Here is a 23,967-nt window from a genome sequence, read left to right on the forward strand (position 1 = left end):
GTCATTCACGGTACTGAATACTTACATCTTTATTTTATCATTTTTGTTAAAACCTAAATTTTTTAAAGATTTTTTGTTAGTTTTCCTATATTTTATAGTGTATGTGCTGAACTCCATGTGAATTTGGATCTTGGTTTGTTAGGGTTCGTGGCTTCATGCTTTTATTCTAAGCAAGCCACTTGCCACACATGCGGGCGGTGCATGGCTGATCACCATCATACTCATACGATGTGCCTCGGGTGCAATATTAATGGTGCTTTCCTTTGGAAAGTTCCAATAACTAATACTGAAAAGAAAAGGATATCAAGAAGGAAATTTCCAATAACATGCTAAAAGGATATCAGATGGAGAAAATTTTCGGTTTCTTCAAAACAAAAAAATCTTATATATTTTTAATTTACTCTTTAAAGAACAATTTTGCAAGAAACTAACTAAATCATAAAATGCCAAAATTCAAATTGTAAAATTTTTCATATTTAGTTAAATAATATAATTCTTTAATTTATTAAATAACTGTTAGATGACTACAATATTTTAAAAATTTAACTAATTTTTGATAGGCTAGATCTTTAATTAAATGTAACCTTGAAAATGAAAGGCAAAAATCATGTGTAATAATGTCGAATGTGAAAAACAGAAAAAAACTAAAAAAAAGAGTTAGCAAGTTCAAATAAGAAGATTGTTAGCGTTTTTCCTACTGCTTGCTTAGTATGTTTCACGAACTCTTGCGTCCTTAGTCTGCATAAAATTGTTGTTTGATTTGCTACTAAATTTAGTCAAACAAGTCCTCCTTGGTCACACGCACACCAATGGAATAGGCATTTAATTCAGTCAAAACCATTGACCTTAAAGTAATTAATTTAAATTACTTTATAAATTAATTAATAGAGATTACTTAAGATTTAATACTTTTGTTAATCGAATCGATTGTGGACTGTGTAGGAACGTACGTGTATGAGTCCCGTGAAGCATATGCTAGCTAGCTCACCCCTGGAAAGATGTTCTTTGATCTTAAGGACAGATTTTATTAAACTTAATCAATGCCAAATTAACATAAGATTGGTAGGATTATTGAGAGAGAGAGAGGGAGAGATCTCCCAACATCTACAAGTGCAGGCACATCAAGCAGTAGTACTAGATACTATTGTATTGGCCAATTGAGTTACCCGCCCCTACAGTTAAGTATATATGGGAAAAGGGATTCTTTCCGGATCCCGTGCACCAAATCCACCAAGTCAATGAATTCGGATTTTTGAAATTTGATTCAACAGCTAAAAATAAGGGCCTTCTTTAAAAAATATAATAACTTTAGCCATTGAATCAAATTTCAAAGGTTCAGATTCGTTAACTTGGTGGATTTGGTGGAAGGGATCCGGAGATGATCCCTTTCCGTATATATGTACACAATAGTACATATACTCACGTGGAAAACTTGTCACGAAATAACATATGCGTGTAGGGTTGTAAATTTGCTCGAAACAAGTCGAGCTCGCATCGGGCTCAATTTTTTGAACTCGTTTGTGCTTTTGCTTGCATAAAAGCCAAGTCTAACTGGAGATAAAAAAAAATTAAACAAATCAAATTTAAGCACAATAATATTTGGTTTGGCTCAACTCGTTTAGAACTCTAGTTGCATGGCATGTGAGACTTTTGTAAAACAGGTTCACCATTACCGTGGTGTGGAAAGGGATTCTTACACTATTACACATAATCTTGTAATGACTCATCGATGGTTTAACCTGCTTCACTCAACTTCTCATATGATAGGCATGGTCATTTTACACGTGCATTAGTATAGTATTGTGTGACGAGAGAAATTTTTTATTTTGATCGTCATATCATCACATCATTACATAAAATTATAAATTGATGTGCTTTGATATGAACGATATATTAAATATCTATAGGATATTAATTAAAAGATCATATATTATTCTATATTAACGAGATTTAGAAAGAGAAACGAACTTGAAACTTTGTGTAATTAGGTTAATTCTCTTGACCAATTAATTTAAAATTTTAATATAATAAAATAAGTATTCTAATATTAACAAACATATAAAATTACGTAATAGTGAGAAGATCAAATTAAAAAAAAAAAAAAAAAAAAAAATCTCATTTGTACGATTTGGATTCAATTATAACTTTATTATTATTCGAGGACAAAACACCTGCCCTAGCCCATGTTGTGAAGATGAAGAAGGAGAGTTGTTTGTCATTTATGTGTTGGAGAATGGGAGAAGGACAAACTTGTTGAGTTTTTCATTAATTTGGATTCTCTTTGGATCTTAGTGTTCGGAGTTTAAATACTAAGAAATTCGAGCCTTTGATTTGTGTGAAAGAGAAATTGGAGTCCTTAAGTTGTGTGGGGTGGGCAGCAGACTAAGTTAATGGGGACTGTCGAATTCAATTTTAGTTGTTCGAATTGTCTAATACTTAAACTCCAAAGAATGAAATTCGGAGTGAATCTCTATTTGTTTTGCGCTAGCAGTTAAAAACTATGTATATATTTATAAAACAATACTTGACTACTCAAATGGTGAGTAGGAGCTCCTACTCAAAATTGTTCATTACCGATTCATAAAATTTTGTGCTTATGATCAGAACAGTTCATATTACAATTCATTCTACAAAGATCGCCTATGCAAAAAAATCAATTAAAACTAAGGTTGTTTAGTCATCTAATTGTATAAAAACAAATGAACGGAATTGGTAAAAGCATTATGAATTTTCTATGTATTTGCTACAATAGATTGACTAAACGACCTTAGTTTTAATTCATTTTTTTTTGCAGAGATAATCTTTACAGAGTGATTAATAATAAAAACGGTTTTGATCGTAAACACAAAGCTCTATAATTTAAACGCAAAACTTTTGAGTAGAAGTTCCTACTCATCTTTGAATAAGAGTTCCTATTTGTATTTGAGTAGCCAAACATTGTTCATATTTATGTGTCTGTGTAGGAATGGCTGGCTCTCCGGCTTTAGCTGTGAGGGAGGGAATCTGAAGGGGAGAGATGGAGGTCGTGTTCTTGTTGATGATGTTGATGTGATCTATGACAACCATCTGGGAAGCTTCTTCACACTTTTGTTTACCTGTTTACTTTGCACCGCTGACACTCACCACACCTTCCAGTGCCAGTACATTACGAGTGTACTCTTACCATATAATATCATACTTGCAATGCACACATTGTTTTTTTTATAGAAAACTTTAATGAAAAACTTCCGGTACTGTTTACTTTAACAAAAAATCATATTTTTACACTAAAAAGTCAATCATGGTACTATTCACTTTATTCTTTATTTTGTCCTTATCGTTAAAACTTAAAGTTTTCAAGTTATTTTTATTAGTTTTTCTTTTTTCATATACTGACAAAACCCCTAAGTTGTATGGCTCTTCCATCTTCCGTCATGAGCATCAAATGATCGTTTGATTTAGTGACACATAATTTTTAGTATATTTGAAAATTAACCAAGCTTAAATTATGGACGTTTGTTATTGAATGAAAAATAAAAAATAAAAGAAGGAAAACTACAATGTGGGAGTGTTCTCAACAAGCTCTATTACTATACCCAAAGTCTCACTACGTACATATCTTCTCACCACCCTAATAGTTTTTACATGACATAAATAACGTATCGATTCGTTGTCGATGATGTTGATATTGCCAATTTACCAATAATGCTAGTGCCATCAACAATAACATTGCTCTACTAGTTATTATTGTCAATTAAACAAGAACATTGCTCTACTAGTTATTAGTGTCAATTAAAACACTAATAACAAGTAAGATTCGTTAAGGGTTGACTTAATAACCATTTTATTTATCATTTTACGTTTTTATTTCTATGTTAGAAATAGGGGAAAACTAGATTTGAGAAATGATGATATAGAAGAGTTGAGGAAGGGTTGCGTGAGAGATATGTACAAAATGATAACTAAAATTGTTTTTAAGTTGTTTCCGTTTTCAAAATTTTATTTTAATTTATCATTTTTTTGTTTCTTACTCACCGTCTCACCACTCTTTCTTGTTAATCATTTTCACATATCTCAATCATAAAAGGTAAAAACCTAAAATTAAAGATGGTCACCAAAGCATAAAAAGTGAAAATCAAGCACAATGACGATCTAGAATTCATACAACCGACTCCATATAGTGACATAAGACTTGGTGGCGGTTGTTCCAATTCATAACAAAAGTGGCCCCAAAAATGAGGGGCTGGTACTTGTCTAAATAGACCCAACAACCAAATAAAAAGCCTAGCCCATTTTACCTTAATAGGCCCAAATACTTCCCTTTTTACGGAAGCCCAAGACGAAAAATAAACAAGATTTTCGAATACACCAGGCCCAAATTAGTAAAATCAAATCATTACTTTGGCGGGAGCCAAAATTTGTAATAAGCCACTGAAATTATATTTCGGCGGGAGATGAGAAATTAACGGTGTGATATTTAAGCGCCACCCCAGATTTACTTCTGAAAATCCCATCCGCCACACTTTTATTCCCGAACTGCCCCCAACCACTCTCCAAATTTACCATTTCTGCCATCCGTCATGGAACGCTCTCAGACGCGAACCGTCACTACCAAAAGAGGCTTGAAGCGGAAGCTCGAAGAAGGCTTCAGAGAAGAAAAGCTTGAGGGTGAACCGGACCGGAAAGTCCCGGCCGTCCTCGAACCTCAGGACGATCGCCCAGATCTCGTCGTTCGGGTTCGCGAGCAGGTTCAGATTCTGGAGTCCAAATTCTCGTCTGCCCAATCCGACCGCCTACTCGCCAAGCAGGCCGCCCATGGCCTCGCTCTCACCGCCAAGGAAGGTAGCGTACCCACCGTTTTCTTCTATTTTTGGTGGGTTGTTATTGGAGTTTACTTGTTTTTTTCATCTTTAAACTGATCGAAATCTTGTGAGATTGTTTGGAGCTTAAGTATTTTTTGGTAATTTGGATGCAGAGGAGCTCGTGTACATCTTGGTGGACTGTGGAGCTGTTCCGGCTCTGGTTAAGCATCTGCGGGCGCCGGCGGCTGACGGCCGAAAATATCCGATCCCTTACGAGCACGAGGTCGAGAAATACTGTGCTTATGCCCTGGGACTTATTGCCATTAAGGTAAATTTAACACCTTTATTACATAGTACGGTAACTAAATTTGTTTTGCCTGTTCTTTGTATCCATTTGTAAGAAATTTTTTGTGTTATGGTACATCTTATGAGGATTGTAAATATTTGGGGCATTAATTAATATTATGATTCTGTAAAAACAATACCTTCACTGCAATACAAATGTTTGATCTCTTAGTGGGTAGCTTTTTCTTGATTTGGATTCTGAAAAAAATTGGTTTAATCTCAGTTTGTGTACTCTTATTTGATGGGTTTTGCTCTGTATCTGTGTTTATGTTATATAGCTGGAGTATCAACAACTCGTGGTTGATGCCGGAGCTTTACCACATCTTGTTGATCTGTTAAAAAGGCACAAGCGGGGAAGTGGATCACCGGCACCTGATGCTGTGATCAGGAGAGCTTGTGATACAATTGCTCACATTGCCCATGAAAATGGCAACACTAAGAACCTTGTCAGGTCTGTTTGCATCTCCTCTCCTGAGTCTCATATTAGAGAAGTCTCGGTACTTACCGCTTTGTTTATCTTTGGACTTTCAGGATTGAAGGTGGAATCCCTCCTCTTGTTGAACTGCTTAACTTCTTCGACACAAAGGTACAGATAGCGGCTGCAGGTGCCCTTCGGACTCTGGCATTTAAAAATGATGAAAACAAAAACCAGGTATTTAAGTTTTCCTTTTGAGATTTTACATAACTGATTTAGGAATCTTTAGTATTTAGCTGATTTGCATTGCAAAATTCCAGATTGTAGTAGAGTGCGGTGCTTTGCCTACCCTGGTACTAATGCTTCGATCTGAGGATCCTGTGATGTCCTTTGAAGCGGTGAGCTTTGAGATATACTTAATATTTCTTCTCTCGTATTTTGAGAGTTCGGACCTCATTGTTCTGTAAGCTCTTGCTGAAATTTTGTGGGGTTTATCAGGTTGGTGTAATAGGCAATCTTGTCCACTCATCCCCACACATCAAGGAATTAGTACTTCTTGCTGGTGCTTTACAACCTATTATTGGATTGCTCAGGTGATTCTGAACTTTGTACTTTTTCCTTGAACAATCATGTTGTTGCTGTTGTCATAATCATTTTTGCCTGAAAAATTTTACTTATTTTTCAAACAATGACATCTCCTTTGTTTGTTTCTTTATTGACAGTTCCGACTGTATGGAGAGCCAAAGAGAAGCTGCTTTATTACTTGGTCAGTTTGCTGCAACTGATACAGATTGCAAGGTAAAATAAACCATTTTGGTTAAACTTGTATTTTTTACCCTCATACTCTTTTCGTAAGATGATTTTGTTAGATGTTATAACTATGTGGTCAATGCAGGCACATATTGTTCAGAGGGGTGCTTTAAAACCATTAACTGAGATGCTTAAGTCACCTGATCCACAGGTTAAGGAGATGTCTGCCTTTACACTTGGGAGGTTGGCACAGGTTAGCATTACTTTTATTCATTGTCGATTCTTTAGTGCATATATGTATGAAATATAATCAGGCAGTTGCAAGTATCATACTAGCATAGCGGCTGGTTTTTAAACAGTCCTAGAACTCATTTATACTTTTGTTTTTGTATAATGTATCTTTGATAGGAACCCTAATAAAGTTATGTTACTTCGGATTGTTTTGTACTTTTGGAAAAGGTTAAGGCTGCAATATCATGGGCATGTCTACTTGTAATGCACGTTTCTTTGTATTAGTGTTAAATCTCTTATTGGCTATATTGTTTCTTCATCATAAATGGTTACTGGCATGTGGTTACTTGTCAATTTTGTGTGCTTTCTGTCATTAGATTATTTTACTTTGTTTAAGTGGTGGTTAATTTTTCAGGGAATATACAGCTTATTGGATTCCTCAATGATTCTTATTAGGAAATACATAACCAAGCTGGCATTGCTCAGAATGGTGGTATCATGCCTCTAATCGAGCTTCTTGGTTCAGAAAACATATCTCTCCAACATAATGCTGCGTTTTGTCTATATGGTCTTGCAGATAATGAGGTATCTCCCTGCTTCAGTTCAGTTTGTAGTGCATGCTGTTTTACTCAGTGTATCATTTAAAAAGTGAGATTTCTTTTGCAGGATAACACTGCAACTATAATTCTGGACTGTCTTTTTCGTTTGGCTGTCCGGTGTTTATTATATTTTGTTTTGTAATTTCTTCTTGTGCTCGTATCGCATGTTCATTTAGCATGTTCCAAATTCCTTACCTGATTTCCCTTGACAGGTTTTAAACCATCTGTTATATATGATGCGGGTTGAAGATAAGGCCACTCGAATAGTGGCTTTATCTCTTGCTCGTCTTTGCAACTCTAGTGACAGGGAAATCATTTTTATTTCTAAAAAAGGTATGAATTTTATGCGTTCAAATTTTCCTAGGATTCTGTTTATTGCATCTGTTCAGAATAAAGTATCAGAAGCTTATAATGTGCACGCTTGCTTGGTTTAATGGGGTTTTTTCTTTCTTTGTTTACTCGTATGTTTTCACTTAATATTGTAGTTGAATTGCCTCCAAATACAGGACTTTAGTCTATCGGAAAGTTTGGTTTATCTTACCTTGTTGATATTCATAATTTCACCACATCTGGTTCCAAGAATTTGATCTTTTGCACAAATTCGTTACTTGCAGGATTAGAGTAAAAGCTACTTCACTCTCTCGTGTGGATGCAGCTCCTCCATCACCCTCCCCACAGGTATCCTTTTGATGTCTAATTGGTTTAATGGGCATGTAATCTTGTGACTTTATTTTAAATCTGCTAGGAGCACTATATAATTTAGAAGACATGTATATATTTGGAGCGGTACTCTTGTCGTACTTTGTTTGTCATTAGATTAGCCATCAAATCTCGTGATGAAATACTCATTGTCTAACCTAGTCTAAGAAATGCTAAAAAGGCAGAACCCTTGGCCAAAATCTTCACAGAGTTCCTTATCATTTGGTAGTGCTGTCTATACACATTTTTATCCCTCACACATTCCTCTTAATTTCCGACCATTAGATCGAATGAGTTGCAGAAAATCAATGCACAAAATGTGTGACAAATAAAATTGAGTATGTGAATAGCATTACCTGTGACATCCCACATTGCACAGGGGAGTGATTCTTATATGTATATTTTCATCCTTACCTAGCACGAGGCTTTTTGGGAGCTCACTGGCTTCGGGTTCCATGGGAACTCTGAAGTTAAGCGAGTAGCGCGCGAGAACACTCCCAAGATGGGTGACCCATCAAGAAGTTTTTGTGTGAGTTCCCAGAAATAAAACCGTGAGGTCGTGGTCGGGGCCTAAAACGAACAATATTGTGCTATGGTGATGGAGCGGGTTCGGGAAGTGGTCCCCCCAGGGCGGGATGTGACAATTTGGTATCAGAGCCAAACCCTGGTCGCGTGTGTGCCGACGAGGACGTCGGGCCCTTAAGTGGGTGGATTGTGACATCCCACATCGCCTAAGGGAGTGATCTTTATATGTATATTCCCATCCCTACTTAGCACGAGGCCTTGTGGGAGCTCATTGGCTTCGAGTTCCATGGGAACTTCGAAGTTAAGCGAGCGCGAGAGCATTCCCAGGATGACCTTTATCATTTATGCAATAAGGACCAAAGGGAATACAATACCGAAGATATGAGGATACTGTGATAGGCTATTTGATGTTACGGATATGATTGGAGATGCCTCATACTCGTCGTCACATATTAGAATAAATAGTATTGAAGAAACTCATAATCAACTATAAAAAACTATAATAAATTACAGCTGAAATGAATATTGTGGATTAGTTTATAAATTATCTATCTTTCATAAATTGATCTGATAAAACTAAACTGTTTAAAATAAAATAAAAGACCTTTAGACCAACTTTTACAAATAGAACAAGAAGTCGGAGTAGGAATGGTAATAATAAAAAGTTTTTAATATTACCGTGGGGATGGTAATAATAAAAACGTTTTGGAAAATCCTGATTAAAAAAAAATGCAAAAATAGTAGTTATTTTGGGGATGCAACTAATCATGAATTTGCAATGGATAATTAATAAATTTATGCAAAAAAAAAAAAAAAAGAAAAAAAAAATCACAACAACATAGCAATAAATACAAATACAAAACAAGTCATTTTTTTCTCTAAAAAATCAGTACAAGATGTTAAATAAATAAATAAAAATACAACATTTTACTTTGTCTTATTGTCTTTATAAAAAAATCAGTATAAAATATTAATGTTGTTTAACCTTAATCGTTGGATGATTAGGAAGAGATTATCCTTCCTTTTCAATCCCTCCCTCCCACTTTGGTAAAAGCCTGAGCCCATCATACATCTATGCGACACCCTAGTAGTTTGCAACTTTGCACACACAGTTCCTCTTTTTTTGGCTCCAATCTCATTGCCTAACATAGTCCTCTTTAAATAATAACTTTGCACACACAGATTGCCGTTAATGTTTGTAAAAGAAAAAAAATCGATTTTTACCAAGATGAAAAAATAAAAAATCAGACCCATAGGAAAATTAGGGTTACAAATCGATGTTTCAAGAATGACAGTGCAACATCATCCTTCCTTAAATTAGAATTATTAGTGAATCTTTTATTACTACATAATTGAGGATTATTTAACCAGTGAAGCATCCTACATAATTATGGTGTTTTTTTTTTTTTTTTTTCCAAATAAAATATTCTTTGGATCAAATGAATAAAGACAAGAACTAGCTTCAAATGAATAAAGACAAGAACTAGCTTCAAATGAATAAAGACAAGAACAACTTAAATCTCAAGTTCCACTTAAAAATAAGTTTCATTTTTATCAACAAATTACATACATAGGCCTTTTAAATATTTAGTCCAAAATAGTTTGAATACCAGATTTTTGGTGGAAAATCTTTCTTCAAGATCCTCTTAATTATCAAACCCCACAAAATTCTTACCAAATGTGTGTAATTTACAAAAGACTTTCAAAAACAGAGCTGAAGTCCATAGCAGTCATGCAGATGTTTTGGTACAGTTCACGAAACTTTGGGTTAACTATAGCTAGCCACTTGTTTGGTTATACCATTCGTAGCCTTTGAATCAATGGCTACGCATATGCAATCTGCCCAATCTTTGGTGATATTAACGGTGCCATGGTAATCCTCAAATGGCAATGTAAAAGAATAAAATTTGTAAAGAATGGATAAATTGAATTTTCTTGCGTGACAAAAAAAATATTGAATTTTCCAGTATGGCAGAAAAAAACAAACTTAAAAAGAAAGCATTATTAACAGATATCTAGATAAATTGTAATGAAATTTCAAAGATTTTTAATTCCTACCATTGAAACTAACGAAACGTGATTGATAACCCATATGAAACAAAAGAATTAGACCCATATGAAATTGGAGTTATGAAGGCAAATGAATATCCAATCTCGACGAGAAATTTTGCAGATTGCCATTCATGTTTGTAAAAGAAAAAAAATCGATTTTTACCAAGATAAAACAAATGAATCAGACCCATATGAAATGGGAGTTACGAAGGTAAATGAATCCGACTCGATGAAAAAAAAAAACAGATTTTTAACATGAAGGAAAAATCATTTACACCAATCTCGAAGAGAAACTTTGCACTCTTTCCAACATTTTCCTACGTCTTCCTTCGTTTACACCAATCACCAAGGCAGACTGTCATTCATGTTTGTAAAAGAAAAAAATCGATTTTTATAAACATATCTGGTGCCAAATCGTCGCCCGTTTGGAACCAAATGAAATGAAAAGCGAATGAATCAGACCCGACAAAAAAAGATTCGATCTTTAACATGAAGAAAAAAAATCATTTATATCACCAATCTCGGCAAGAAGCCTTGCAACTCTTTCAAACCTTTTCATGCGTCGCCCTTCGTATACACCAATCACCATGGCCGATGCCTTTTATGTTTGCAAAAGAAAATTTGATTTTTACCAAGATGAAGTAAATGAACTAGACATATATGAAATTAGAGTTACGAAGGCAAATGAATCATACCCGATGAAAAAAAAATCGATTTTTAACATGAGAAAAAAAAAAAAAATCATTTACACCAATCTCGGCGATAAACCTTACAGACTGCTGTTCATGTTGGTAAAAGAAAACAATCGATTTTTAACAAGATGAAACAAATGAATTAGACATGAAATGGGCATTACGAAGGCAATGAATCAGACCCGATGAAAAAAAAAATCGGTTTTTAACATGGTAAAAAAAATCATTATTGGCTTCTCCAAAATTTTATATCAAAGAAGTCCTACCAAAGTCAAAGAACCAAGGTTATTGGGTTGATCATTGCTGATGGGGGATGTCTGCAGGTAGCCGATGTTCTACTATTTTAAGTTAACGGTTTGAGAGAGATGGGTATTCAAACATATTCGTTGGGTAAATTCTTGGGTTTTCTGTTGCAAACAGAAAAGAGTTATTTGTTTACCTTCACACAATATGGGAATGGATAAATTCTTGGGTTTTCTGTAGCAAACGCAATGAATGTTTGTTACTATTCAGAAACATGAAAGAGCCACATGTTTTCAATGGGCATGTCAACGAAAAAAGGTTTGGGGGGCTTTTCTTGTTGCTATATACAACAATGCTCTTGGTTGCATAACAAGTGAAGAACAAGTGGCTACGGAATAGAAATACGCAGACGAGGTGTCACAAATTAATATGTTCCGCTTCATAGTGAAGTTAAGTAAAAGTTCTGGACGTGAGTACTAACTAAATGTTCTTTCCCCGACTTAAAACGCTCATGGCAGATGATGGTTTCTTTGACGTGGCAAGTACAGGGCGCTATGAAGCTAGGCCGGTTAGCAAGATCGCTAGCAGCAGATGTGAATGTCAAACGCAGAGCCAAAGGACTTCTTCTGCGTGCAGTGGGGTCCTTATACATTCTTCTAGTTTTTGGTTTTGAAATTTCGATTTCACGAAACTTACAACGAGTAACTGGGGTAATGTTCGGCCTTCTCCTAGCGTTGCAGACTGTCAAAGAGGACCATGTATTCGTAATTGCAGATTTGTTCAGAAGCTTGCCGTTCACATGTTCAATGGGGATGGATGGTCATCAAGTGGCATTTCGTGTGTTCTTGGATTTTCGGAAAGGGAAGTTCGGTTGGATTGCACTCGAGAGTCCTCCCACATGATGTTTTATTGGGACGACTTGGTGGTAGGCAAGTAGTCAGGCTTTAAGGTCACTCTATAAATATCAAAAGAATCCAAAATTGCTGCAAACACAAGTTAAGCATCTTCATGGAGTATCAAAGTCTAGGCAAGTGAAGATGCCGGTGCCATGAAGGATACAAACCAGCTTCATCTTGGAGTGAAGATGTCCATTGCCGAGACAGATACTAAAATGGAAACCAAAACTTTGCACAAAACGAAAGCGAGATACTAAAATTATTGTTCACTCAAGTGTTTTACCAAACAATAGGATTTTTTGTAACTCAATCGAAATTCAGAAAATTCGTGTAATAAATGCTGAGATGATATGACAATTTGTGTCATCTCGCAACTGTGTGAACGTAAGTTGAATCTTTCTTTTTTGACTTCGACCAATTCTCTTTGATCCTGCAAGCTTGGATTGAGCGTTCGATCTGGACTCCTGCAGCTTCTTTATCCAGTTGAGAGCAATACTTATTGAATGTCTCTATAGTAACTTGCAGTCTGAAATCTATGGTAAACAAAAACTTGATTTCCAACCTATTCAACTCTGTTGTGCTCACTCCTCCCACTTTTGCATAGTATGCATTGTTGAAGAATCTGCAAAACCGCGTTCATCTTTAATGTCAGAAGGTTTCGCATAACAAAAACATCGTGTTCAGAAACAATACACATAAATCTGATTCTAAGATTTAATGCTTACGCGTCATCCATAAATTTCGCTGCTAGCATTACACTTGTTATCAGTAGCCGGTGAACATTGAAAGAAGTTAAATGCACTTGGGTGCACTGAAGATATCGGTCAAGGTAGATCTGTGCAACAACGAAGCACGATGGGCTACAACCAGAGTACTTACAGATGCGATCAATATATTGTCGAATGCTCAGAGGGGGTGCTCTTAAACCATGATATATGGTTATAACCTGTTTAATTTTTGTTGTCTCCAAGAGCATCTCGTTCCTTTGAACATATCTCTCGAGAATGGACGAGAGAGGTGACAGCACCCGCGGAATTTTCATCACGCCTTTGCCCGATGTCTTAAGCCCCAAGGAAAGGTAAACATCTGGGCTTACAATTTCATTGTCGAGTGCTAAAGTTGCCATATTCAAGCTGGAAAGTAAAACATCGATTAGCAAACACGAAGTTGCTACCCTCTTTCTTTACTTGTCAAAACTAGAAGGGGCAAATCAACCCATTGGTTATTAATGGTTACTCATTAAGATCCATTTAATTTGATTTCACCTTATACCGTCGTCACCACGACCAATCTCACCTCTATATTACGATGATATCAAATTAAATGGGTCTTAACAAGTATGCATTAACAATTCAATGAGTTAATTTGTCACCTTTGGTCAAAACTAGCATGAAACTAGTTCTAAAATTATCAACTTGAGATAAATAAAATGTCCAAATATATGAAGCAGATACGAATTTATCATCAAATCTTCAAAAATTTGAATCCCATGAACAATTTTTTCGATAAACTATAAGAATTTGAAGTCATAGAATCAAAGTATCTACATATAAAAAATGAACAGACCCAGAAGAGGAAATCAAGAAACTGAGCACACCAAGAGCAACCCACAAATTATCTGATCAAGAAACATATAAAGGATAAACCTTTTCATCAAATTTTCATCAAATCCCAATCCAGAAGATGCAAGATCCAAATCCCAGTCACTAATTTAAACAATGCTGTTCATGCAGGACATATAAGGATAATTTATAGAGAGAGAGAGAGAGAGAGTTTTGCTTACATGAAAACAAGCAAAGGCAGAACAATATTAGCTCATGGAGTTTCTTCTGCCTTCTCTCTGGCGCCAAATCTCTTTTATGCAAATTATCTGCTGCAGTCAGGAGGAGATAGAGAGATAGAGAGGAGAGAGAAAGAGCTTTGCTTTGCTTTCTCAATGGAATCCCCAAGGCAAAGGCAATGCTACATCTACAACTACTCCCTCTCTTCCTCACTCTCTCTCTCTTCACATGGAATGGGAGGTCTGTCTGTCTATGTCTATCTCTCTCCAAATTAGCAAAAACAAGGTGTCGGTGTGCACTCAACACCAATTTTTATTAGGAATAAGCTGCAAATACAAAGACTTCTTATTATTCTTGCCTTCACGGTTGTTAAGCGGGACCCCCAAGACTATCCCTTTCCTTTTCTTTTCCACCGCAAGGGAGGAGGAGAGCGACTGCAGTCAATTTATAATTTCTAGTTATTTAAATTTCAGTATTTATCTTTTTGCAAATTTAATTTCATGTAATTAAAAACTAGGCCATGTAATTAAAAATTAGTTAGGCCATGTAATTAAAAGTTAGGAAAACTTAACTTTACGTTTTTACAGTTTACATCCTTCAAAACGTTAAAGGAAAGTGTTAATACAATCATTAGGTCCATTATCATTACGTAAGATGTGAGATGGAAAGATATCGAATAAATTATCATTATACATCATATTTTCTTGTCAGATAGAAACCAAAAAGTTATTGTATCGAACTCAATACATGCATGGACATTGTATAATTTTTTGGGTAAAGCTATAGAAATTAAATTTGCAAAACTAAATGTTGTGTCATTAATTTGAAATAAACACATTAATTAACACTTAAATAATAATCCAATTATCAACAACTATATCATTTAATTTACAAAATTTTATTTAAAAATTTAATCTTCTTCAAGAATCCTAATTTATTTCCTATCCTACATGATGAGGATTCATGTGACTAAAGAGTATCTTTCACTAATAAAAATATGAATAGTCCAAATTCATAAATATAATTTTATTTCCCCAGACAATGCCACAAGACAGGACATGACGCCTTTTAGTGGGTCACTTGTAATGATAATGATTGGCAACCAATAATATATACTTAAAAAAAAGAAGAAGTGATGTTACATTACATGTATAAAGAAAAACCAATGAAAATGATTTGAATATTTTGAGTTTTAACAAAAATGACAAAAATATGTTGTAAGTGAATAGTATCAAGATTGACTTTTTAGAGTAAAAATGTGGTTTTTCGTTACAGTGAATATTATCCGAAATGTTTCGTTAAGACTCTCTATTTTTAAACCATTTTTTATAGATAACATCATGTTACGTTTGATGGTTGGATTTTCTCTTTAAATTATTAAAAATAATTTTAATTATCAACTGTCACATCATGATCTACAAAAAATGATAAAAATTTATCTACCTAACATTTTCAAAAATAAAAAATTTCAAAAAAAATTTGTGACTGGGAGGAGAATTGGATTAATAAAGGTGTACTTGATTAATCCCCAATTGTTAATTAAGTTCAAATGCGTTTATGATTCATCATCCAAGTGGGGTGACTGGTTTTCTTCCTCCTTTCGTTTTTACTGTTTGATTGGATTTTAAATAACTTATCACTTTGGAAATGTCTAGTCTTGCTGTTATACTCAAGAGTTTCTCCTCATTTCGAACGTTTTGAGTGAAACAATTACAAATCAGTATATTCTTAATGATATTCTAAACTTTCACTGTAAGTAGACATCTAACATTCTACCGTTCATGTGATGAATACGACACTCTTGATATTACTCAAATCTTTCTTGCAACAACATACTACACCTGACATTTTACAAGTCATGTGATGAGTGGAACTAGCTGACATTGACATTCCACATTGGCATAGGGCTGAGGGTACAAGTGAACGTAAGGTTGAATGAGGCACTTTCGATATTACTCAAATTTTTGTAGTGTATAAATTGAGTACGACAAATGATGTGTATACATTGCTTATCACATCATTTTTGAATTGTATTATTAATAATATTCTAAACTTTTAGTATCAGTCAACATTTGACATTTTACCATTCACATGATAAATGAGACACTCTCAATATTTACTCAAATCTTTCTTGCAACAATATATGATATTTGACACTTTACAAGTCACGTGACAAGCGAAACTAGCTGGTATTGACATTGGCGTAGGGCTGAGGGGACAAGTGAACGTAAGACTGCATGTTTATTGTAAGTTTTTGTTTTGTTGGCATCCCCTCCTCATTAGTCCTCAATTCCAGGCCGAAATTACAGTCCGGTGGGTACAGCCAGCAGATGTCGAATCCGACCGCGTTAGAAATTTGGACTGCAAATAATGTCGGTGCAGAAATAAATCGAAAAATTGTCATGTCGTGAAAGTTTAGGAAACCGCATTTTTGTATTGTATTATTGGTGAATCATTGAATATAACAACTTACGTGTATACATTACTTACCGTATCATATAAAACAAAAAGATAATCTTCTTAATCATTGACATGGATACACTGTTACCTAACCTTTCGTGCCAATGAAATAAATGCAATGTATAAATTTTGTCTGTATATCCTTGTTTCATTAACCTGAAATACCACGTGCCGTTGTTTATGTGTGTGCATGAAGATGTCCTTCAAGTTCAACCGTACATAATAAAATTTAAGGCCCAATCCAAATACCTAAACCCAATGCCAAATCCCAACTCAATGAATCACTTCCAATGAATATCTCAGCGTGTTTTTGATGAAAGTACTTAGCAGAAGTACTTTGTACAAAAGCAATTCCAAACAAATTCTAAGAATAATCCCACACTGAAAATCTAGAAAGATATACAAAATGTGTTATATATAAATATTGTCTGTGAAAAAAATGTGCACAGATAATAACTGAGAATCTGGTAAATGGGGGCTTCTTCATCTTGTCCGAGCTCTCTTCACCAACTGTCAATACGGTGACATCATGGCCGGAACCCAGAAGCTCTTTTGCGAAGTAGAATCCGATCACCGCGTACCCGCCGCTGTTGGTGTTGACTATTAGGACCTTTTTCTTTTCCCCTGCATTGGCCCGGATACTGAAGGAGCAATGATTGAAGCGCCTGGAAGTTGCAGGGTGTGTAAGGAAAGAGTGAGAGCTTGAAAGGGAGGAGGAGAGAGTGGAGAAGTGAGAGGAGGAGGAGGAGAGAGAGAGGCGGGGGAGAGGAGAGAGAGACGGTGGAGAGAGGTTGGAGGGTGTGGAGGAGAAAAGCACTGAGGAGGAGGATGAAGCAAGAGTGCCCATTGATGACTACCAGTCTAGTTGCTGATCAATAATGCTATTTTTCCATGTTTTTATACCACGTGCATATACCACCTTATGTGGCATCTGATGTGGATAGTCACATCATTTAAATAAATTTAAATTAAATTAAAAACCATTTAATAAATCAATAATTAAAAAAAAAATGCTGCAATTAAATGGTGATTGTAGCATACGAGAAGTCTTCTCCTTCCTTTCCCGTTCAATCCTGCTTCTTCTCCCATTTCTTCTTCCATGCCACTTGTTTCATGCCATTTTTTTTCACCCCAGTTTTTTTTCACGTTAGTGTGAACTACCACAATCTCAACTAATTCTCATATGACAAAGATTCATTGACGTCGACGATCACAATTGGATGTCAGTGCAATTTTCACCAATTCGCTGCAAATTTTCAAGCTTTATAACAACGGCACAGCTCAGAAAGATGTGGCCCAAGAAATCAGCGAACCGAAAGGGGCTTTCTACCATTACAATTACTGCAACAAGGATATTTCTGGGAAAATTCGGATAAAGTGCGTGGTGTGTCCGGATTTTGACCTTTGCATTGAGTGCTTCTCTATTGGAGCTGAGCTTTCACCTCACAAATGCAATCACCCTTACAGGGTTGTGGTCAGTTCCCCTTTACATTTTCAAAGTTGTTTTATTTCTGATATCTTAGACTAGTTGAAATTGCTTGAAGAAATTTTGAATTTTTAAGCTTTGAATATAGCTAGAGCGGAATTTAGAATCCGGAATTGGAAAAAAAGGTGAGACTGGGATGACCTTAGAGTAAAATGCATTAAAAGGGAAAAGATTGAATCGATTTTCTGACCCGAATTGAGGCTCTATATACTGCCTGCAAATAAGAATGTTTTCCTTAGAATGCAAGCAATAGCCCATTTAGATTCACCTGAAATATGTATGTAAAACAGCTATGAGTAATTGTTTTATTTGTGTATATAGTAATTTTTCGAGCTTGTTATTTCATTTGTTATATTGTTGTGATCGACATTATACATCACTTCGTGTTAGGGATAAAAGATTTTTTGTTGTGGGGGTTTGTTTTTTCAGCCATTGTAGTGCATACACTAGAATTAAGAGATTTGCACATATGACTAGTGTATTTACATTGATAATGTGGTGTAATATATAAACTTGTATAATTATGTTTTATGTTTTAGGAACAGGGAGTTCTTCTAATGAATTTACTGAAGAAGATGTAGTTTAAGTGAGTTCTTGTGGTTCTTATGGTATAATGCTCTATCTGTAGTTCTTATGGTTATTTTTTCTCTTTCTTTAGGGTCAACAATATCCATATTGGAATGGAGGTTATAGTACTTCAAGAGGAAACGATGACCAAGAGCTCAACTAAGCAGTGGAAGCAAAAATGAAAGCAATTTCTTTATGCAGTTTGAGTTTTTGTGGATTTGGATCCTATTTCTTCTAAACATAGATTTCAATGCATTTCAAATATTTTGTAACAGCAGCCAGTATGCAGACGTGTTACTCTTCTAATTCTTGTTATACTGAAAGTGGAGTTTAATCAAATTCTTATCCGCACTCTAGTCACCATCAATGTCATATGTTCCTAGCGCTACATAACTGACAAACTAAAATGGTTTTGTTGCTGCCGTTGAGTTCGTGTTACTATTTTTATGATATATAAACACAAGCAGAGGTATATATGATATCATACATATATATGCATATTTCGGTGCCTGGCTGGAGCTTCAGAAGAAGTATAACATTGCCAATTTTTGAAGGGGCTAAGAACTATATACATGACTCATAACTTCTTGGACAATTTCATTGATTTGTTTTTCATATAGAATCGTATTTCAAAAAAGGGTCGTGTGTTTGCTCACTTGCACCTATTTTCAACAATGAAAATGATGATGGTGTTGGTATTGGAAAGCCTGACCTAGCTAAGGCTCAAGATATTGAAATCGGCGATTACCAAAGGTAAAATATTATAATCTCCATACCAAAAAACTTAGTTGATCAACTTGATCTTAATATATATTCTGACTTGAACTGTAAAAAATTACCTACCTCGGTGAGAATTTTGATATGATTCGAATCATAAAATTGTTAAGTTCTGGCAGATGAGAAAGTCAAAGAGGACTGGGCCGATCCATATCTTCTACACTTTGTAGTGAAGTTGTAGTCTTCAAACAAAGACTCATCACGCAACTAGTTAAAGTTTTCTCACTAGGTCCTCATCTAAATGTGATGTCTCTCTTTTTATCAGGTGCACAATCCATATAGTAATGCTGACGGATATGATGAACTTGACATGGTCTCATAAACTGGCTAGTTGTTGAAAAGCCAACTTGCAACTTACACAGATAGAAGTCAAACTCCCCGTTTTTCCGGTTCTGGAAAGGAACTGTACTCGGGAATGAGAGCAGTTGTCTTCTTATTTTGCAAACAATGTTACAAAGCACAAATACTTAAATTAAACATTGATCCATCAATCAATACTACATAAATAAACAATGTTACGAAGCACAAATACTTATTCGGCAACATTGAAACTGGGAAACATGACAAAGTTGATTGCATATATGTACTTGAAACTAGTGTACCTAAACGGATGACATATGGTCATTGAAAAGTGACACCAGAAATCAACATATATGTGAAATTCTCCTTCGGTGCTGAACTTGTCATCAATCACCACATTTTTTTTTCCACCTCAATGAGAGAAAGCCGAGCATCTTCCCAATCTCTTTGCCGTTGCTTCCTTATGAACTCATTCGCCTTGGCCATCTCATCAGTTATGAACTTGGCAATGATTGAAACCAAGTTTGATTCTTTATCTTCCTATGAGAAAACAAAACCAAGATCTATAAACCCTTTTAGCTCTTCAAACTGAAGGTGTCAAACTCTTGCTCTCACTCTTCTTCTTTCTTTTCCTCCTCCTTTCTACTTTCTTTTGTGGTTCTTCTTCTGAATATATCTGTTTCGGGTTTCCGATTTCCTTGGCTTCTTTTCTGGAAAGAATTGTGGAGAGCTTCGATTTGTGGAGGACAGAGTTCGGCGAGAGAGTGCTCGTACTGGAGCTCAACTCGTCGCTCATGGACCTGGTGCAGTAATTGCACTGGTAGAAAAGCCCATTTCGGTTCACTGATTTCTTGGGCCACAGCTTTCTGGGCTGTGCTGTTATTCTCTGCCACCTCCGCCCCCGAAGCCAGTGTCTTTCTTTTGCCCCTACTGCAGATTATCCAACAAATAAACAACTTTCTGTTAGACATAATTGGGAAATTTGGATTGCTTAATTATCTGATAAAGCTTGAAAATTTGCAGCGAATTGGTGAAAATTGCACTAACATTTGATTGTGATTGTTAGATGAATCTTTGCTGTATGAGAATTAGTTGAGATTGTGGTAGTTCACACTAACGTGAAAAAAATTGGGGTGAAAAAAAATGGCGTGAAAGAAGTGGCGTGGAAGAAGAAACGGGAGAAGAATCAATATTGGATGGGGAATGAAGGAGAAGACTCTTCGTATGCCACATTCACCATTTAATTCCAGCATTTTTTTAATTATTGGTTTATTAAATGGTTTTTAGTTTAATTTAAATTCTGATTAAGTTAAATGATGTGGCTGTCCACATCAGATACCACATGAGGTGGTATATGAATGTGGTATAAAAATATGGTATAAATAATGCTATTCTTATCACAATTTTATACCACATTTATTTACCATCTTAGATAGTAGATGAGTTGGACAAGTTACATCATTTAATTCAATCTTTTTATTAATTAAAACACTTAAATAATCTTAGGTGGAAGAAGAAGACTCCTCGTATACCACAATCATCATTTAATTAACAATCTTTTTAAACAATCTTTTTATTAATTATTTATTAACATTTTGAAATTAAATGCTAATTAATTTAGATGATGTGATTGTTCACATCAGATGCCATCTAAGGTGGTATACAATTGTGGTATAAAAATATGGTAAGGATAGCATTATGGACCCGAGAAAAATGAAAAAGATAAAAGGAATAAAAGTACAAGAGAATATTCCTAATTCAGAAATTATACACGTGTTATCCAATAAATTTAACATATATTTTATCGAGATAAATATACTCGTATTGTAATATGTGTTTTTTTTTCTTTTTTCCTTCAGGCAGGGATATTGTAACGTGTTGAGTTTATAATATTAGCATGCAACGAGTAAATGTTAGGGTAAGACGTAATAATTCCTCCCATCCCACCTCAATAAAGAGAGATAATTCAATGTGCTCAGAAGACGGACGGTACGCCATATGTTATTATAAAATTAGAGGGACGCTTGCAAAAAGAACTTTCCTTAAATTATACAATGACTTATGATGTATCGCTTGTGTTTCGAGCAAACTAAAAAGTTTCCCCTAAAAAGCCAACTCCCTTTGTTAGTCAAGAATCTTGAGATCAATAATAAATTGATCGATTTGACTATTTTTGTAACGTTGGCATTCGTCTCCTCTAGATATATCAAACTAGAATATATGTATGAAATATCCCACATCATCTAAAGCTCCTCCAAACCCCCAAAAACTAGCCGTTACTCTTTTTTCCTCTGTTCTCTCTCAAAAATGGCAGCTTCAGTCGACACGCCGTCGCCTATCCACCTCAACAAGCAGTCACTCATGGATTCTTCTTCTCCGGTATTCAGCCTCTCCTCCGATAAGCGCTTCTGGAGCTCTCTCCGCAGCCGGATTGACGCGCTTCTAGATGATCGCAGCACCACAATCCCAATTGCTCAGAACCCACCAAATGTTGATCCGTCTCGGCCAATTCAAACGGTGAGTTGTTGGTTTAACTGTAGAATTTTGGTTATTGTTCAATTGGGTTATCTGCTGTGGTTGTGAATTTGAAAGTTTTTACATTTTTTTTTTATGGGAAAAGAATGGCGGAGGATCGAAACGAGCAAGAGCGACGAAGGAAGACTCATTGCTTTTGATGAGAGGGTTTAATTCCATATCTCACACTTTGGCTCAGCTTTCGAATACTTTGGATAATGCTCTTCAGGTAAATTTCTACCCTATTTGTAGCTAAGATTTGAACTTTTATGTCAGATTTGAATTGGAAAGAGTTTAAATAGGCGATTTTTCTTGGGTACGAACATGTACTAAATGCGAAGACTTACAAATGATCCATGTAGTACACCGTATGAGACCGAGCAGACGGTGTAGTACACCGCTCAATGGGTGACGATGATGGTATTTTTAGGTGTTCGTATTGTAGACCCTATATAGTAATGATTGAAATTTGTTTTTTGATTGCCTGAACTGTAGAAATTAGTCGAATCCAGGTGGGATTTGAGCTTATGGGACTACTTTGTTTGCTGTGTTTATATAGGGAGCCAACGGTCTAGCTAAGCCACCCACATTGACGGAGATATTACATAACCACCTGAGCAACTCGGAGACGAAGAGTAGAGAGAAGGATTCGGAAGAACAGCAGAATGCAGAAGATTCCAATGTTGGATTGAAGAGGAAATTCGATGACAGCCATTGCTCAGAGGAACAAGGAGATGAATCCCAGAAAGAAAATGATAAAGAAGGCCCGAGAGAGGGGAAGCTGAAGGAAGCGAAAAATGTAGGTTTCTCTGTTTTGTTCAGTGTCAAAGCTTTGATGAGTTTTGAGTTGATTGCTAATTGTGTGCTTATGTGTGTTTTATCTGTCTACAGCTTGCGATTTCTATGGCAACAAAAGCAGCTTCGTTTGCCCGGGAACTCAAGTCATTAAGGTTAGATTTTAACTTTATGCAAGAGCGCTGTGTTTTGCTGGAGGAGGAGAATCGGAGGCTTCGAGACGGGCTGGATAAAGGGTTAAGGCCTGAGGAAGATGATCTGGTGACGCTTCAGTTGGAGGCACTGCTAGCTGAGAAATCAAGACTAGCAAATGAAAATTCAAACCTAGTTAGGGAAAATCAATGCCTCCACCAGCTTGTGGAGTACCACCAGCTCACCTCCCAAGACCTCTCTGATTCATATGAACAAGTTGTACAAGGGTTGTGCCTAGACTTCTCGTCTCCTCCACGACCGACAGCAGACGAGGCAAATGGTGGAGATGGTGATGCTGCTGCTGATAATGAAGTTTCTCAGAAACCAAGAAGTAATCTTTTAGGGTTCTCTGCTTCGCTTGATGATCAGTAGCAGAATAGTTTTGCAGATTGTTTCTTCGGGGTTCGAAATAAACTGTTGCAGATGTAAATTTTGATGCCATTGACTTCTATTCTGTGATTTCACTGATTTACCAGAAACATAAGCACATGATCTCAATGAAAATTATATTATCGCTTTACTTTGATTTTCGGAACTTCGTTTCCCTACTCAAATTATATGTTAAGGTGATTTCAATGGAAAATATCTTATAATCCAACCTTTTTCCCATATAAGTTTCAAAAACGAGTTCGGATACCAGTTCTCAGCAAGGAAACATATCAGATCAAGGAATATTACAAGTCAACATTCTTCATTAACTACCACGAAAGTTACGATTCATCATTCAAGCAAGGAAACATACATCATACGGGTAACCAAGCACTAAATATTAACAACCAACCAAAGTTATGCTTCAATGTCTAAGGCTACTGCCTACTGGTTTCATGTTTTACAAGCTAAGCCAATCCAGCTACTGTTTAAACCACC

The 23,967-nt window shown here is 35.7% G+C and overlaps 1 protein-coding gene and 1 pseudogene across 1 annotated transcript; one reads left to right on the forward strand and one right to left on the reverse strand.

Annotated features, from left to right (window-relative positions):
• The first annotated feature begins 4,537 nt into the window (after positions 1-4,537).
• LOC137714643 (ARM REPEAT PROTEIN INTERACTING WITH ABF2-like) lies at positions 4,538-7,635 on the forward strand (annotated as a pseudogene).
• A 4,801-nt stretch (positions 7,636-12,436) lies between these two features.
• On the reverse strand, positions 12,437-14,295 carry LOC137716534 (cyclin-P3-1-like). Its single transcript, XM_068455988.1, has 3 exons — positions 14,012-14,295; positions 12,954-13,361; positions 12,437-12,850 (listed from the first exon to the last, which is right to left on the reverse strand). The coding sequence occupies exons 2-3, from the start codon at positions 13,352-13,354 to the stop codon at positions 12,592-12,594; spliced, it is 660 nt and encodes a 219-aa protein (XP_068312089.1). The 5' UTR covers positions 13,355-13,361; positions 14,012-14,295; the 3' UTR covers positions 12,437-12,591.
• Positions 14,296-23,967: the final 9,672 nt, after the last annotated feature.

Source organism: Pyrus communis, chromosome 14 (assembly GCF_963583255.1).
Source record: "Pyrus communis chromosome 14, drPyrComm1.1, whole genome shotgun sequence".
NCBI lineage: Eukaryota > Viridiplantae > Streptophyta > Magnoliopsida > Rosales > Rosaceae > Pyrus > Pyrus communis.

What these genes read in the sequence shown, in the direction of transcription:
- LOC137716534 (XM_068455988.1), bottom strand. Translation starts at nt 13,354, where the DNA reads ATGGCAACTTTAGCACTCGACAATGAAATTGTAAGCCCAGATGTTTAC. An exon ending in GCGAAATTTATGGATGACGC is followed by an intron (nt 12,851 to 12,953) that starts GTAAGCATTAAA and finishes GCGGTTTTGCAG; the next exon opens with ATTCTTCAACAATGCATACT.